Source organism: Ahaetulla prasina, chromosome 18 (assembly GCF_028640845.1).
Source record: "Ahaetulla prasina isolate Xishuangbanna chromosome 18, ASM2864084v1, whole genome shotgun sequence".
In the NCBI taxonomy this organism is placed as follows: domain Eukaryota; kingdom Metazoa; phylum Chordata; class Lepidosauria; order Squamata; family Colubridae; genus Ahaetulla; species Ahaetulla prasina.
Genome location: NC_080556.1, coordinates 10,222,248 through 10,240,210, shown reverse-complemented (window position 1 = coordinate 10,240,210; position 17,963 = coordinate 10,222,248). Strand labels below are relative to the sequence as shown.

At 46.8% G+C, this 17,963-nt stretch overlaps 1 protein-coding gene across 1 annotated transcript in view; it reads left to right on the top strand.

Moving 5' to 3' along the window:
• Window positions 1–378: 378 nt before the first annotated feature.
• LOC131187222 (protein-arginine deiminase type-1-like) overlaps window positions 379–17,963 on the top strand; it is a 36,402-nt gene continuing 18,817 nt past the window's right edge. The window contains exons 1-8 of the mRNA XM_058161462.1: window positions 379–470; window positions 7,552–7,732; window positions 8,616–8,688; window positions 8,739–8,810; window positions 9,652–9,713; window positions 10,085–10,202; window positions 11,689–11,814; window positions 14,085–14,263. Coding sequence (XP_058017445.1) covers window positions 379–470; window positions 7,552–7,732; window positions 8,616–8,688; window positions 8,739–8,810; window positions 9,652–9,713; window positions 10,085–10,202; window positions 11,689–11,814; window positions 14,085–14,263 — 903 coding nt within the window. The remainder of the gene's footprint in view (window positions 471–7,551; window positions 7,733–8,615; window positions 8,689–8,738; window positions 8,811–9,651; window positions 9,714–10,084; window positions 10,203–11,688; window positions 11,815–14,084; window positions 14,264–17,963) is intronic.

Below are 17,963 nucleotides of genomic sequence, written 5' to 3'. Positions count from 1 at the left end.
GGAGAAGTCAAGAAGAAGAAGAAGGAGAAGGAGAAGGAGGAGAAGAAGGGGAAGAAGGAGGAGGAGGAGGAGGAGGAGGAGGAGGAGAAGAAGAAGAAGAAGAAGGGGAAGAAGAAGAGGAAGAAAAGGAGAAGGAGAAGAAGGAGGAGAAGGAGGAGAAGGAGAAGAAGAAGGAGGAGGAGGAGGAGGAGGAGGAGGAGGAGGAGGAGGAGGAGGAGGAGAAGGAGGAGAAGAAGAAGTAGTAGCAGCTGCCCATTAGAACGTCAGAAAACCAGAACAAGGACTGTCTTCTATCTCCCGAGCTAACCATGCTGGTTTGACCCCAAAATAAATCTTGGGTTCTTCAGATCTGAAGCTCTGGTTTGGTGGAAAGCCATGATGAACAAGCAGAGGGTGGTGCACGTGTCCACCAAGCAGCCGAGCTACGCGGTTTGTGTCCTGGGGACGGAGATTTCCTTAGACATCAAGAGGTAAGTTCCCGCCATTCTTCCAGAGAGTTGTGTTGGGTTGAAGAAGAAGACCTGGTCTGACAATCACAGCTTGGGTGATACCTTTGCAAAAGTGGTGGGTTCGCTACTGGTTCGCAATTGTGATCACGCGCCTGCAGTGCTTCTGTACAGGCACAAACTGTCCGTGATGATGTCCGGGTGGGTGGGCGGAGCCTCCCACCGATGCCGCTACCCGTTCGCACGAACCGGGGTGAACCAGTAGAAACCCACCACTGCTTTGCAAGTTCCTCTTTCTCCTTCTACTTCCACACCTCTTGTGGCTGACCACCTAAGGAGGGTCAGGAGGACAAGAGATAATACCCTGTTTCCCCCAAAATAAGACATCCCCCTGATAATAAGCCCAATCGGGCTTTTGAGCGCATGGCAATAAGGCCAAGTGCTTATTTCAGGGTTAAAAAAAAATATAAGACAGGGTCTTATTTTCAGGGAAACACGGTAAAAGGTTTTGAAGCTGGCCAATATGCTATATGTATGTATGTACAGTATTGTATCTATTTGTTTTCTGAGGTTTTCACGGGTGTTTGTATATAGGTCTTTGGTTGTTCCGGTTTTCTCCCGTGTAAAATTGGAAACCAAATTTTGAAAAAACCAAAGACCTATATTGTATCTATCTATCTATCTATCTATCTATCTATCTATCTATCTATCTATCTATCTATCTATCTATCTATCTATCTATCTATCTATCTATCTATCATCTCTATATCACTATCTCTGTCTCTCTTTGTCTCTCTCTCTATATATATATATCATTATCTATCATTACATCTATCTACCCTGTTTTCCCCAAAATAAGACATCCCCTGATAATAAGCCCAATTGGGCTTTTGAGCGCATGGCAATAAGGCCAAGCGCTTATTTCAGGGTTCCAAAAAAATAATAATAAGACAAGGTCTTATTTTCGGGGAAACACGGTATACGGGGGAGAAAGAGGCAGGACAGATAGTATAAATGCTATTTAAAGTTTGTCCGTTTTTAAAATTAGCGTCGAATAAATAGTCCTCCCAACGGTAGTTTAGAACTCATGACTGGGAACGATGCATTTCCAGAAATGACGGAATGCAAACCCTCTCAAGGATCAGGCAGGAAATAAAGAAAAAAACTGCCTCTTCAGTTAGGCTCCTGACTCTCCCCAGGAGCTACTAATAATGCAAAATAAAGCTAATCCAAATGCGTAATAGTTTTTTTTTTTTTAAAGCTATCTAAAATAAAGAGAATGGAACGAAAACAAAGGCTCTCTCAGCTTTAGTTCTGCAGAATTTGATTATCACTTGTTTTTGGATCTTCTGAGATTGCAGATTGGTTTCTATCTCAAGTGTCCTTCGAGCTCAGCCTGGCTTCCCGGGGAGCTGGTGAATATTATCTATTTTGTTTTCTTGATAAGAGGACCAAAAATGCCTTTTTCTTCCCCCGCTTTCAGAAAGGCGAAGAAGAAACGGATAACACCGCAATCCTTCAAAATGAAGACTCTTTTTCTAGGATCTTAATTTGGAATCAGGGACGGGGTGGCTCAGTTGGCTAAAACGCTGAGCTTGTCGATCGAAAGGTTGGCAGTTCAGCGGTTCGAATCCCTAGTGCCACGTATAATGTGGTGAGCTCCCGTGACTTGTCCCAGCTTCTGCCAACCTAGCAGTTCGAAAGCACGTAAAAAATGCAAGTAGAAAAAATAGGGACCACCTTTGGTGGGAAGGTAACAGCGTTCCGTGCACCTTTGCCGTTGAGTCATGCCGGCCACATGACCACGGAGACGTCTTCAGACAGCGCTGGCTCTTCGGCTTTGAAACGGAGATGAGCACCGCCCCCTAGAGTCGGGAACGACTAGCACATATGTGCGAGGGGAACCTTTACCTTTAATTTGGAATCCCAATGACAAGATTTGGGCTTCAGGTCAAATCATGTTATGATAACAGAGAGAGACAGAGAGAGAGAGACTGAAAGAGAGGGCTTACAATTAGGAAGCTGACAAAATACAACCTGGCAAGTCGGAAGAAAAATAAAACTTTTCCTGGAACCTTCAAAGATGGGTATCGGAATCGCTAAACGTATTAGGCGTGCAAAAACCTGAAATGCAGATGTGGGTGGTGCACACCCATGGGAGCAAGGTGCTATTTCTGTCCCCTCTCACGCCCAGGTGCGATTTATTATTATTATTATTATTTTTGCAGAAAAAAATGTGCAGAGAACCAAATTGTGCAAAGGAAAAGAAAAAAAGTTGATAGAAACAAAGTTTTACAACTCCGAGGAATTTCACATGCGCCGCTAAAAACACATTCCTAAAAAAAAAAAAGGATGTTTTCAGAAATCTTGTTTTCAGCTTGCACTTTTCAGCGGGTGCGGGACAAGAAATCTTGGTGTGCCACATGCACAGTTTTGGCGTTCGAAATCCTTTTGAATGCGATGCACATTTCTGAGTCAACAAAAGTCAATATGCTCCAAGTGAGGATTTATCTGAAAAAATGGGCTTTTCTTGGTGATGACGTTTCCCGCTGTTTATTTAAGCATGGCGGCATATTTTATATTTTGACATTAGAAAGATAAAGTGCAACCATGGCTCGAGCGAGGACGCACTGCTTAAAATGTGCGTGTAATTATATTTCGGGGGGCCCACTGCATTTTCTTCAAAAGTAAAAGTAAAAGTTCTCTTCGCACATACGTGCTAGTCGTTCCCGACTCTAGGGGGCAGTGCTCATCTCCGTTTCAAAGCCGAAGAGCCAGCGCTATCTGAAGATGTCCCCGTGGTCATGTGGCTGGCGTGACTCAACACCAAAGTTGCACGGAATGCTGTTACCTTCCCACCAAAGGTGGTCCCTATTTTTTCTACTTGCATTTTTACCTGCTTTCGAACTGCTAGGTTGGCAGAAGCTGGGACAAGTCACGGGAGCTCACCCCGTTACACGACAGCACTAGGGATTCGAACCGCTGAGCTGCCGACCTTTTGATTGACAAGCTCAGCGTCTTACACACTGAGCCACTGTGTCCCATGTGCATTTCCTTCTAAGAGTACGCAATTGTTGTTCAACCCAGGACAGAAAAGCATGTCTATACATTATTTTGAAAAAGGATGACAAAAATAACAATCGCACTGAGTAATACTGGGTCACTTTTGTGAGTAATTTGGAATGTGTGCCGGCTGCAGAGAGGAAAACCACAGGATTCAGCAGTAAAAAAAACAAAATCCTGGAATGTAGAATGAATTGGCAAAAGGGCTGCTTTTGATGTCACAATTTTGGTACTCAATCGTTGTTCACCTTTAAAGGTTACCCCAAATTCTGGGTTACTTTCATGGCTGCACCCAGATCTTGTCTTCCTTCTGTCAAACACCAAGGGTGCGCAAGAATTCTTTTTATGATGAGGTCAGTTAAACAGAAGGGGTGCGGTGGCTCAGTGGCTAAGACTTGTCGATCAAAAGGTCGGCAGTTCAGCGGTTCGAATCCCCAGCGCCGCATCACGGGGTGAGCTCCCGTTCCTTGTCCCAGCTTCTGCCAACCTAGCAGTTCGAAAGCAGGTAAAAATGCAAGTAGAAAAAATAGGGACCACCTTTGGTGGGAAGGTCACAGGATTCCGTGCGCCTTTGGCATTGAGTCATGCTGGCCACATGACTACGGAGATACAGTATCTTCAGACAGCGCTAGCTCTTCAGCTCTGAAATTTAGATGAACACCGCCCCCTAGAGTCGGGATTGACTAGCACGTACGTGCAAGGGGGAACTGTTGTGTCTGCGCCAGGCCCCCTGCCAGAAAGTGACTTGGAAAGTGAGGGGGAAGGACCATCAGGACTTACCTCGGGAGCACCGGCTTCCCTGGCTCAGCTCCAATGAGCCAGAGACAGGCCAGGTGGAGGAGATAACGAGGCCTCCATCCCCTGACTCTTTCCCCCACCAGGCCACGCCTCCAGACCCGGCTGATGGCAATCAGGCCTGGCTGGACCCTAGGTTTCGTAGGCAGGAGAGGTGGGAACAAGAGAAGCAGGGGTGGGGCAGGCCTAGGAAGTGCTGAGTCATGGAGCCACATGATATAAAAGCAGCAAGGGCTGTTATACCTCTTCGTAGCAAGCAGATCAGCTGCTTAACTAGAGCTGAAATACTGTTTGTTCCTGGGTGACTCATCGGCGTCGAGGGAGATAACAGAGATACTTGGCAGATGCTCGCTAGTTTGCTGCCAGAGCTGATAGTGCCGGCTAATTAAGTCATCGCTCGGACTGAGGCGAGGGGGACAGAACAGGAACCTTTACCTTTATCTTTACAGTTAAACAGGCCACCCTTCTGCTTTTATTGATTTCTTGTCCTTTCTCTCCTTGGCGTATGCAGAGTGTGCCGAGGTTAAAAGTTTGCAGAAGGTTTTTAATTTTGCATGGCGGGATCGACTTTTAAGGAGCATTTTAAACCATGCCTTCCGCTGATGACGGAGGAGGAAAAATCGGGAGCCTCTTTTCATATAAATGGAAAGCAGCCATTGGTATAAATTCTCGCAGTGGAGCTGTTGGTCCGTGGCTGTGCTACAACCGCTTGTAAATCCTGCGGGAAGGCAGCTGCAAGAGGAGACAGTGATAGGAGGACTTGTGGGAAGATTTATAGCCTTGGACTCTCCCCTTTTGAGTGTAATTGAGTGTACTGACAGAGTAATATATCTCTTAACAAGTCGCTGCAAGACTTTGAAGAGAGAGAAGAAAAGAAAGAGAAGACAACCAACCACAGCACCACATATAAACCCGGTTTCATAAAATGTATCCTTTCTCATCCCATACTCATTTCTCTCTCTCTTTTTCTTCCTTCTTCTTCCCTACGTAATTTTTCCCCTTTTCTACCCTATCGCAATAGCGCTTAGAGTTATATATCGCTTCATGATGCTTTACAGCCCTGTCTAAGCAGTTTACAGAGTCAGCCTCTTGCCCCCAATAATCTGGCTCCTCGTTTTACCCACCTCGGAAGGATGGAAGGCTGAGTCAACCTTGAGCTGGTCAGGATCGAACTGCTGGCAGTGGGCAGAGTTCGCCTGCAATGCTGTATTCTAACCGCTGGGAAGGAGGGAGGGTGGGAAGGAAGGAAGGAAGGAAGGAAAGAAGGAAGGAAGGAAGGGGAAGGGAAGGGAAGGGAAGGGAAGGGAAAGGAAGAAGGAGGGAAGGAAGGAATAGCATTTAGATTTATATACCTCTTCACAGTGTTTACAGCCCTCTCTAAGTGGTTTACAGAGTCAGCCTCTTGCCCCCAACAATCTGGCTCCTCATTTTACCCACCTCGGAAGGATGGAAGGCTGAGTCAACCTTGAGCCGGTCAGGATCAAACTGCTGGCAGTGGGCAGAGTTCGCCTGCAATACCGTATTCTAACCACTGGGAAGGAGGGAGGGAGGGAGGGTGGGAAGGAAGGAAGGAAGGAAGGGGAAGGGAAGGGAAGGGAAGGGAAAGGAAGAAGGAAGGAAGGAAGGAAGGAAGGTATAGCACTTAGATTTATATACCTCTTCACGGTGTTTACAGCCTTCTCTAAGTGGTTTACAGAGTCAGCTTCTTGCCCCCAACAATCTGGGTCCTCATTTTACTGACCTCGGAAGGATGGAAGGCCGAGTCCACTTTCAGCTAGTTAGGATTGAACTGCTGGCAGTCGGCAGAATTAACCTGCAATGCTGCATTATAAGCATTGTGCCCCCATAGTTCCTAATAGGAATAGACTTGTATACCGCTTCATGATGCTTTACAGCTCTCTCTAAGCGGTTGAGTCAGCCTAGTGCCCCCCGACCATCTGGGTCCTCATTTTACCAACCTCGGAAGAACGGAAGGCTCAATCAACCTTGAGCCGGTCAGGATCGAACTGCCAAACTGTGGCAGCCGGCAGTCAGCACAAGTAGCCTGCGACCACAAAGAAGCCCCAAATTGCTGCTGTTAAGTGAGATATTTGTTAAGTCAGTCTTGGCCTTTCTTGCCACAGTCGTTAAGTGAATCTTTGCAGTTGATAAGTAAATTCGTAAGCTGGTTGTTAAGTGAATCTGGCTTCCCAGATTCGGCTTTGCTTGTCTGAAGGTTGCAAAACGGGATTGTGTGACCCCCGGGACCCTGCGACCGTCATAAACATGAGCCAGTTGCCGAGCTTCTGAATTGCGATCAAGTGACCGCGGGGATGTTGCAAAGGTCGTAACTGTGAAAAATGGTCATAAGTCACATTTCTCAGTGCCGTGGTAACTTTGAACGGCCACTAACTGAACTGTTGTAAGTCAAGGACTAACTAGGGATTTCCTTCTGGGTTGTGCAAGTCTTCTTCCTGGCCCCAAATTCAGAAACTGAAAACACACTTGAGTCAAACTCCAAAGCTGGCCATCGATATTTGCTGTGCAGATGAAGCCTCATCTCTAGGTCAGCTATAAGGTAAACGTAAAGGTTCCCCTCGCACATACGTGCTAGTCGTTCCCGACTCTAGGGGGCGGTGCTCATCTCCGTTTCAAAGCCGAAGAGCCAGCGCTGTCCGAAGACATCTCCGTGGTCCTGTGGCCGGCATGACTCAACGCGCCAAAGGCGCACGGAACGCTGTTACCTTCCCACCAAAGGTGGTCCCTATTTTTTCTACTTGCATTTTTACATGCTTTCGAAACTGCTAGGTTGGCAGAAGCTGGGACAAGTAATGGGAGCTCACCCCGTTACACGGCAGCACTAGGGATTCGAACCGCTGAGCTGCTGACCTTTTGATTGACAAGCACAGCATCTTAGCCACTGAGCCACCTTTAGATCAGCCATACCGCTCTTGAAAAAACAAGTTGTTGTTCTTAGTTGCGAAGTCGTGTCCGACCCATCGCGACCCCATGGACAACATTCCTCCAGGCCTTCCTGTCCTCTACCATCCTCTGGGAGTCCATTTAAACTCATGCCAACTGCTTCAGTGACTCCATCCAGCCACCTCATTCTCTGTCATCCCCTTCTTCTTTTGCCCTCAATCTTTCCCAGCATTAGGCTCTTCTCCAGGGAGTCCTTCTTTCTCATTAGGTGGCAAAGCCGAAAGCCGAAAAAACAAGTACTGTAGAGTAATTCCACAAATACCTGTGTTGTTTGGTTTGACCCTAGCTCCATGCCCAGGGGGGCCACATCTTTTGAAGCCCGTGGCACAGGTGGGCTCCAGGTCTATGTGACCTACGACCCCAGACTCCTTCCCAAGCCTGAAGGTTCGAAGAGGTGGCCTCTTGACGCAGACACCGAGGTCATCGTGTCTCTGAAGGCTCTTAGCAGTGCGGTCAACGACAACAAGGTGAGGGGAATATCTTTGTAGTGGCCCGCCAATGGATCTGGCAGCAGATTCGGATAGTGAGGTGGTTGGGGAGGAACATGGGCCAGTCCTGGAGTCTGGGGAAGGCTCTGATGAGGGCTCTGCATCGGAGGCAGAGAGGGGGCCAGGGCCATCTGACAGTTATCAGCTGCCTTCGGAGTCAGACATCAGCGAGGCAGACGAACAGCTGGAGCCTGTTCCCAGTGTGCGCATGCACAGAGCTGTCAGACAAAGGGAACAGCTGAAGAACAAGGGTCGACTTGGGAGTAAGGCCACACGTGGACGATGAACGGCCCTTCCCAGAGGGAATAAAAGAGGAGTGAAAGGGGAGTAGATTTTGCAGGAGACAATTAGTTCATTCCTGCATTCTTGCCAAGTATTGCGGCATCTGAAAGATATCGGCCTGGCCATTCTCTAAAGCCTGATCAAAGTCAGTAATTGTGAACTATCTTGAAAGACTGTGGGAGAGGAAAGATTTTGCTGGAGAGGAATTCACTGTAAATTAAATAAAAGGGTTTTTTGTCAGGATGAGGAGTCTGTTTTGTGGTTTGGGAAAGCCTAGGTCAGAACAATCTCGATGCTCCACTGAGATGGTGGGGAATGGCAGCCCAAAGAGAGTCTTCAGGAGAGAGGATCAGAAATCCCAGAGGGACCCTGGGCAAGGTCCTACTCATAAGTAAGCCTTTCTTGAGGTGTAAACCTTGAGTTTGGACCTTCTTTGTGTTCGCTTCTCCGTCCAGCCATCTATTTTTCCCGTTGCATGATAAAATATGGATTCACACAGGTCATGTCTCAGCAGGAGGAAATTGACCTGTTAACCTGTCTGACAGCTCAGCAGTGACTTGGCCATTCCTTCTCTTTGTAGGTCAGAGTGTCCTATTATGATCGAACAAGGCACACACCGATTGCTGAAGCTTGGGTGTACATCACGTGTATAGGTAAGTGTCAGCTTAACCCGCAATCTGCATTTTCTCCTGTGTTCTTAAAGGCCCGCGGAGCACACCTCTCAAAAATGTCTCCATCCTGCAAAGGGACATTGTGGATTCCGGCTTTATTTTGGGTTAGCCCAAAATTGCAAACTTTCTCAGCAATTCTGCACGAAGGGTAGGCAGGAAGCCATGGCAAACAAGGAATTATAGTTTTGCTGATACTAGGTGAAATGGAGGATGAATTTGTTTAGATGTTGTGACGCGTCCTCCCTCCTTTCCTCAGCCGGGCCCCTCCCGTCTCCAACCGGGCCTTTTATCAGACTCCGAGTCTGATAATGAAGATGAACGGCCTGTCATGACTCCAGCCCCCAGCCCTGGCCCCATGCCCAGAGAGGATTCAAGGAGTGAAAGAAGAAGCCAATAAACCTCACTCATACAGCGTGTGTTCCTTTGGCTCAGCCTTCAGAGCAGGAAGCCAGCCAGGTGGTAGAATTACCCAGGTCTGCTCCCTCTGACCCCTCCCTTTCCCAAACGCTGACAGCAGATCCAGCTGAAGACAATTCAGCGTGGGAGGACCCTCGCTTACGGAGATCTGAGAGGCGACACCAGCAGAAGGAAGGGAGGGGCAGGCCTGGATAAATGCTGAGTCATGGAGCCACACCCCACAGCCTATATAAAGGACCTGCTTTTGGCATTCCAACCTTGAGTCAAGCAAAGTCTTCTCTAGTTTGCTGATACTGGACCCTATCGCTGAAGTCACAACTTGGACTCCTGCCTGCCCTGATAAACCTCGAAGGAACTTGGCAAGCTGCAGAGGCTTCATTGCCAAATATGTTACGGACTTCCTTGACTCAATCATCGGAGTGGGGGTGGGACACGACATTAGAGTTCTTTTAGAGTCCTAGAGGACTAGAGAAGTGAAAGACACAAAGGCAGAAGAAAGATAATCTTTTAACTCTGCCCCTCTCTTAGCCCTCTCCCTGGACGCCGATAGCCGCCGAACTGGAACCGTCCAGAGCTACGCCACCAACAAGGTAAGGTTGGATTTCAACGCAAGGATCTATTTCTGGACAAGTCTCCGTTGGTCATGTAGACTGACGGACTCTTTTTTCCAGAGCTACGAAACTGTTCTTTCAAAAAGTCACGTTGGGGAAGGGAGGTCCATAGAGACATTCTAAAACATGGACAATCTCTTTGTATTAAAGCTGGAAGAGATGTTGAAAGTCACATTGGGTGCGCTCAAGTCCTCCTTGACGTGGTGAAATACTTCTCCTCTTCTTCTTCTTCTTCTTCTTCTTCTTCTTCTTCTTCTTCTTCTTCTTCTTCTTCTTCTTCTTCTTCTTCTTCTTCTTCTTCTTCTTCTTCTTCTTCTTCTTCTTCTTCTTTTTCTCTTTCTCCCCCACAGACCAAATGGACCTGGGGCCCAGACGGAGAAGGTGCGGTATTGCTGGTGAACTGTGACCGAGATGGTCCAAGCTATGGAAATGTGGATCACGCCTATCCTTACGTGCGATCCCACGCAGGTAGGTGTTCAGGCATCTATATAACAATGGAAGATTGGAATCACTGGAGATCTGGAGCCTTCTTCACGGTGGGACTCCATGCTTTGAGTCAACTTCCCCTGAAGACTCTTTTTATTTAAAAAAAAAATTTTTATAGATAAACATACATTTAAAACATCACTAATTCCTTCCATATGGGACGCGGGAGCTCAGTGGCTAAGACGCTGAGCTTGTCGATCGAAGGTCGGCAGCTCAGCGGTTCGAATCCCTAGTGCTGCGTTAATGGGGTGAGCTCCCGTTACTTGTCCCAGCTTCTGCCAACCTAGGAGTTTGAAAGCAGGTAAAAAATGCAAGTAGAAAAATAGGGACCACCTTTGGTGGGAAGGTAACAGCGTTCCATGTGCCTTTGGCATTGAGTCATGCTGGCCACATGACCACGGAAACGTCTTCAGACAGCGCTGGCTCTTAGCTTTGAAACGGAGATGAGCACCGCCCCCTCCCCCCGGCTTCCCGGGTCAATCACAAGGTATTGGTATACATAAACCAAACATAGAATAAAATTTTCCCTTCTAATCCAATTAACCTCATCCAAGTCTTTTCATTTCCTAACCCTCCCATTACATAAAATAATACATCCTAATTATTCAAAGGCAATCTGATATCTCTTAATCTGATATCTGTTTTTTAAATAATCAATCCATTTTTTCCATTCAATTAAATATCTTTCCTGCGTATTGTCTTTCAAAAAGGCTGAGATTTTAGCCATCTCAGCCAAGTTAGTAACTTTCAATATCCATTCTTCTATTGTAGGTAACTCTTTTTTCTTCCAATATTGTCCAATCAACAGCCTTGCTGCTGTTATTAAGTTCAAAATCAATTTAATCTCAGTCACTGTACAATCCGTTATAATTCCCAAAAGGAAAAATTGCGGCAGGAACTTTATCTTCTTCAGGACATTTTGAATAATCCACCAAATTCTTATCCAAAAGGCCTTAATTTTCTTGCAAGTCCACCAAATATGAAAATATGTAGCATCATCACACTCACATCTCCAACATTTCGCTTGGATATCAGGATACATACATGATAATTTTTTGGGATCTAAGTGCCATCTATAAAACATCTTATAAAAATTTCCCCTTAGATTCTGTGCTTGTGTAAACTTAACATTTCTAACCCAGATTTTCTCCCATGTTTCCAACATTATTGGTTTCTGAATATTCTGTGCCCATTTTATCATACAGTCCTTTACCAAATCCTTTTCCGAATCTATTTCAAGCAACACATTGTACAATCTCTTTATATGCTCCTGGGTCTGATTTCTAATTTGCTTTATTAAATTTTCCTCCCTTTGCATTATACCAATTTTTTGATCTTCCTTCCATCTAGCACTTAGTTGCCCATATTGAGTTCTTCACAACTCAAGACTCCACTTGGTGAGACCCCAAGATGATGTTGCTAACGGCCTACTGTTCCATACCATACCCCTGTCCCTTCTCTTCTCCAGATCTTCAAGACTTGTCCCTTGTGATTCTCAATATCAACAGCCCCACAGGGATCTTTTACAACCACAAACTGATCCTTCACATCTCCATGTTCGATGCTGCCAAAGTGAGAGTTTTCCACGCGGCTGGTAAGTAGCTGGGTCCTTGCTCCCTGGTTTGGCGGATCTTCCAGCACTTATGAATATGAATAAATAAATAAAATAAAATAAATTGGGCGTTGATCTGTCCCCCTCCACAGTCTGGGAGACACGAGTGATGACTTAATTAGCTGGCAACTATCAGCTCTGGCAGCAAACTAGCGAGCGTCTGCCAAGTGTCTCAGTTATCTCTCTTGATGCCGATGAGTCAGCCAGGAAACCAGGAACAAACAGGACTTCAGCTCTAATTCTCCCTCTAAGCAGTTGATTTGCTTGCCACGAAGTGGTATAGCAGCCCTTGCTGCTTTTAAATCCTGTGGCGTGTGGCTCCATGACTCAGCACTTCCTAGGCCTGCCCCACCCCTGCTTCTGTTGTTCCTGCCTCTCCTGCCTACGAAACCTAGGGTCCAGCCAGGCCTGATTGCCATCAGCCGGAGGCATGGCCTGGTGGGGGGGAAGAGTCAGGGGACGGAGGCCTCGTTATCTCCTCTACCTGGCCTGCCTCTGGCTCCTGGAGCTGAGCCAGGGAAGCCAGTGCTCCCAAGGTAAGTTCTGATGGCCCTTCCCCCTCACTTTCCAAGTCACTTTCTGGCAGGGGCCCCGGCTCAGGGGGCGAAGACACAACAGGTGTTAATATATCATCGTGTTGCCTTTCCCATGGATCAGCTTTGAAGAGATCAAAGCCAATGAGATCAGAACCGCTCTTGATCACTCTTGATCTTTAGTTGAAGTGACAGAAACTTCCAAGTCTGGATGGGCTTCTCCTACCTCATTTTTGATCTAGGGAGGGATCTGTCTTGAGAGATTTTCTCTTGATGTGTTTCTTGGAACAGGATCGTGCCACTCTTATGGACCTGGCCTTGGTAGCTGCTTGTCCTCCTGTCCTTCAGAGTCCTTCTCTCGGTCTTCCACACCAGCAGTCCCCCACTGGTGGTCCGTGGACCACTGGTGGTCCGCGAGAAAATTTGGGTGGTCCTCAGAAAAATTATCTGCATTTTTTATATTGCACTAAATCAGGAGTCCTCAAACTACGACCCCTGGGATGGATACATGCAATGAACGTTTGTGTTGCCTCAGAGGGTCTCCCCCTTTGGGGTCTTTTTGTGTGGGTTGGAGAGGGGCAGAAATTCCAACTCAGGGTCTGCTTCAGCCTCCTGGTGCAGGGCTTTGGGCAAGGACTGGAGGGAAATGCCGCTGGTGGTGAAGAGCCGGAGGGCCTTGTTTCAGTGGGACTGCCTCATGGCCTGGAACTGGCTGACCATCTCAGCCCGCTGAGCCTCCAGGCACCTGTAGCTGGCCTTGCATTCCCACAGGTCTTCCCGATGCTCCTAGTCCTCAGTGAGGTGCTTCCACTGAGCCTCCTTCTCGATCAGATCCAATTTGAATTGAACTGTTTTGCCAACTCTTTCTCCTGGTGGCTGCTTAGCTCCAACAACTGCTTCCTGTTGGGGCCCTAAGGAGTCCAAGCGGGGAAGCGAGGAGTGGCTGGGAGGGGAGGGGCGAGAAGAGGCTGGCGAGGTGCCCCTCAACGTGAGTGACATCAACATGACCACACCCACCCAGTTCCATGACCGCTTAGCCACTCCCACCCAGCCGGTCACTGGGAGATCATATTAGTGGTCCGCAGAATTTAAGATTATGAGTTTAGTGGTCCCTGAGGCCCGTAAGGTTGGGGATCCCTGTTCTACACAATGGAAGAGCTTGCAACATGCTTCCCGGGAATTGTGTGGAGGCTAGTTTGTAGCATCTGGTTGGAGAAGCCTATCTCGTACGTATCAACGTAGACAATTTGATTTAATGTCCATGCAGCTTGCAGGACCTCTCAGGCATTGCTTTTTTCTCTGTAGCCTCAGCCTTCCAGATATTTTCCTTTCTAGAAACCAACCGGGCCAAAACGGGCTTTGTTTTCAGGCTCCAAGAAAGTCACCCAGATGCCACTATCAGCATTTGCGGGAGATCCAGGAACCATCTCCATGCTGGGAGTTTTTCCTCTATTGCAAATTGGACGAGAGACGTTGGTTCCGGGGCTTATTATTATTTATGCCTGACTAGGTGGCTCAGTGGCTAAGACGCTGAGCTTGTCGATCAGAAAGGTCGGGCAATTCGGTGGTTCGAATCCCTAGTACAGGTCTCCTGCGTGAGCAGGGGGTTGGACTAGATGACCTCCAAGGTCCCTTCCGACTCTGTTGCTGTCAATTCCTGTTGACTTCTTTTTCCATTGGATGGAAACCACTCTGGATATGATGCTGTTCCCTCAACAGAAAACACCTCGGTCTCCCACTACGAGAACATACTGGGGTCAGACAAGCTATCCTACACCGTGCAACCTACAGATGGAAGAGGACAACACACCTTTTATGTGGAGGGCCTCGCGTTCCCAGATGGAGACTTCAATGGCCTCGTGTCCTTGAACGCCACCTTGCTGGAGCAGACTAGCTCGGTAATGTATTCATTCTTTATTGCAATCCATGATCTATCTATATATATATATACCGTATTTTTCAGCATATAAGATGCACCTTTCCCCCCCAAAAAAAGAGGGTGAAAATCTGGGTGCGTCTTATACTCCAAATGTAGCCCCGCCCAGCTTCTCAAATGGAGGTTTCAGAGGCTGAAAAAAGCCCCAAACGGAGATTCAGAAAAAAAGCCCCAAATGGAGATTCAGAAAAAAAGCCCCAAACGGAGCTTAGAAAAAAAGCCCCAAACGGAGATTCAGAAAAAAAGCCCCAAACGGAGATTCAGAAAAAAAGCCCCAAACGGAGATTCAGAAAAAAAGCCCCAAACGGAGATTCAGAAAAAAAGCCCCAAACGGAGATTCAGAAAAAAAGCCCCAAACGGAGATTCAGAAAAAAAGCCCCAAATGGAGCTTCAGGGAAAAGCCCCAAGCGGAGATTCAGAAAAAAGCCCCAACTTTATTATTTATGCCTGACTAGAATAGAATAGAATAGAATAGAATTTTATTGGCCAAGTGTGATTGGACACACAAGGAATTTGTCCCGGTGCATATGCTCTCAGTGTACATAAAAGAAAAGATACCTTCATCAAGGTACAACATTTACAACACAATTGATGGTCAATATATCAATATAAATCATAAGGATTGCCAGCAACAAGTTATAGTCATACAGTCATAAGTGGAAAGAGATTGGTGATGGGAACTATGAGAAGATTAATAGTAGTGCAGATTCAGTAAATAGTCTGACAGTGTTGAGGGAATTATTTGTTTAGCAGAGTGATGGCCTTCGGGAAAAAACTGTTCTTGTGTCTAGTTGTTCTGGTGTGCAGTGCTCTATAGCGTCGTTTTGAGGGTAGGGGTTGAAACAGTTTATGTCCAGGATGTGAGGGATCTGCAAATATTTTCACGGCCCTCTTCTTGATTCGTGCAGTATACAGGTCCTCAATGGAAGGCAAGTTGGTAGCAATTATTTTTTCTGCAGTTCTAATTATCCTCTGAAGTCTGTGTTTTTCTTGTTGGGTTGCAGAACCGAACCAGACAGTTATAGAGGTGCAAATGACAGACTCAATAATTCCTCTGTAGAACTGAATCAGCAGCTCCTTGGGCAGTTTGAGCTTTCTGAGTTGGCGCAGAAAGAACATTCTTTGTTGTCCTTTTTTAATGATGTTTTTGATGTTAGCTGTCCATTTGAGATCTTGCGATATGATAGAACCCAGAAATTTGAAGGTTTCTACTGTTGATACTGTGTTGTCAAGTATTGTGAGAGGTGGAAGTATGGAAGGGTTTCTCCTAAAGTCTACCACCATTTCTACGGTTTTGAGTGTGTTCAGTTCCAGATTGTTTTGGTTGCACCACAAGGCTAGTCGTTCGACCTCTTGTCTATATGCAGATTCGTCATTGTTTCAAATGAGACCAATCACTGTTGTGTTGACTAGGTAGCTCAGTGGCTAAGACACCGAGCTTGTCGATCAGAAAGGTTGGGCAATTCGGTGGTTCGAATCCCTAGTACAGGTCTCCTGCGTGAGCAGGGGGTTGGACTAGATGACCTCCAAGGTCCCTTCTGACTCTGTTGCTGTCAATTCCTGTTGACTTCTTTTTCCATTGGACGGAAACCACTCTGGATATGATGCTGTTCCCTCAACAGAAAACACCTCGGTCTCCCACTACGAGAATATACTGGGGTCAGACAAGCTATCCTACACCGTGCAACCTACAGATGGAAGAGGACAACAGACCTTTTATGTGGAGGGCCTCGCGTTCCCAGACGGAGACTTCAATGGCCTCGTGTCCTTGAACGCCACCTTGCTGGAGCAGACTAGCTCGGTAATGTATTCATTCTTTATTGCAATCCATGATCTATATATATATATATATACCGTATTTTTCAGTGTATAAGATGCACCTTTCCCCCCCAAAAAAGAGGGTGAAAATCTGGGTGCGTCTTATACTCCAAATGTAGCCCCGCCCAGCTTCTCAAATGGAGGTTTCAGAGGCTGAAAAAGCCCCAAGCAGACTTAGAAAAAGCCCCAAACGGAGATTCAGAAAAAAAGCCCCAAACAGAGATTTAGAAAAAAAGCCCCAAACGGAGATTCAGAAAAAAAGCCCCAAATGGAGCTTCAGGGAAAAAAAGCTCCAAACAGAGCTTCAGAAAAAAAGCCCCAAACGGAGCTTAGAAAAAAAGCCCCAAACGGAGATTCAGAAAAAAAGCCCCAAATGGAGCTTAGGAAAAAAAGCCCCAAACGGAGATTCAGAAAAAAAGCCCCAAACGGAGCTTAGAAAAAAAGCCCCAAATGGAGCTTAGAAAAAAAGCCCCAAATGGAGATTCAGAAAAAAAGCCCCAAATGGAGCTTAGGAAAAAAAGGCCCAAATGGAGCTTCAGGAAAAAAAAGCTCCAAACGGAGCTTCAGAGGCTTTTTTTCTGAAGCTGTTTTGGAGGCTTTCAGAAGCAGAAAAAAAAAGCCAAAAAAAAAAAAAAAAGCCAGGCACAGAGCTCACAACCAAGGAACCTGTTGCTGAAATTCACCTCTGGGAACAGCTGATTGGGGGTATTCCGGGAGACCGATCCACCTGCCAGTCAGCTTTTTTCCTTATTTTCCTCCCCAAAAACTAAAGTGCGTCTTATATTCCGAAAAATACGGTATATAACCTGTTAATTTTGGTCTTTCATTTTATTCTCTGTGTTTTGGGTGCGAGATGGGTACTCTCTAGCCTTCTATCGCTCTGCTGCTTTCCTGTTTCCATTGTAAAATATGGCATCCCGTATTTGTCACAACTAGATCACCTTGACAGCTGTCACTCTGGGAAAACTAATAAACCTTCGAAAGAACAATAAGCCAAAACAGGAAAGAGTTCCTTTGAAGCTGAAGACAATTCAGGGAAGATCTAGAGCTGCTTAGTGGGGCAAACATAAAACTTAGATGCCTGTTTTGGATATAACCCTTGATATGTCCTGCTCAAAAAGCAGCTAGATTGAGACACGGCTTGGTGAGATATTTCCAGCCTATTTTTCATGCCATTGTTAGTTGATTTGTTAAGGTATTGTTTTGCAGCAGTCAATCACAAATATATGGGTTTGTCCCAAGGGTGAAATGCTCCTGGTTCGGACCGGTTTGCCCGATCCGGTAGCGATGGAGGCGGATGGTTTGGAATACCGGTAGCAAAAATCCCTGGTGCTCTTCCCTCGCCCCCCCCCGGTCGCCTGCTTGCCGCTTCTTTTAAAAAATGCTTTTAAAAGGTAAAAGGTAAGGTCTCTGGTGGCTCAGCAGACTAAGTCTGTCTGTTATTAACAGCAGCTGCTTGCAATTACTGCAAGTCCGGTTTCCGGCCCGGTTACAGCACTGAGACGGCTTTGGTCGCGTTGGTGGATGATCTCTGGAGGGCCAGGGATAGGGGTTGTTCCTCTGCCCTGGTCCTATTAGACCTCTCAGCGGCTTTCGATACCATCGACCATGGTATCCTGCTGCGCCGGTTGGGGGGATTGGGAGTGGGAGGCACCGTTTATCGGTGGTTCTCCTCCTATCTCTCCGACCGGTCGCAGACGGTGTTGACGGGGCAGAGGTCACCCCGCGCGCCTCACTTGTGGGTGCCGCAGGGGTCGATCCTCTCGCCTTCTGTTCAACATCTATATGAAGCCGCTGGGTGAGATCATCAGTGGTTTCGTGTGAGGTACCAGCTGTACGCTGAT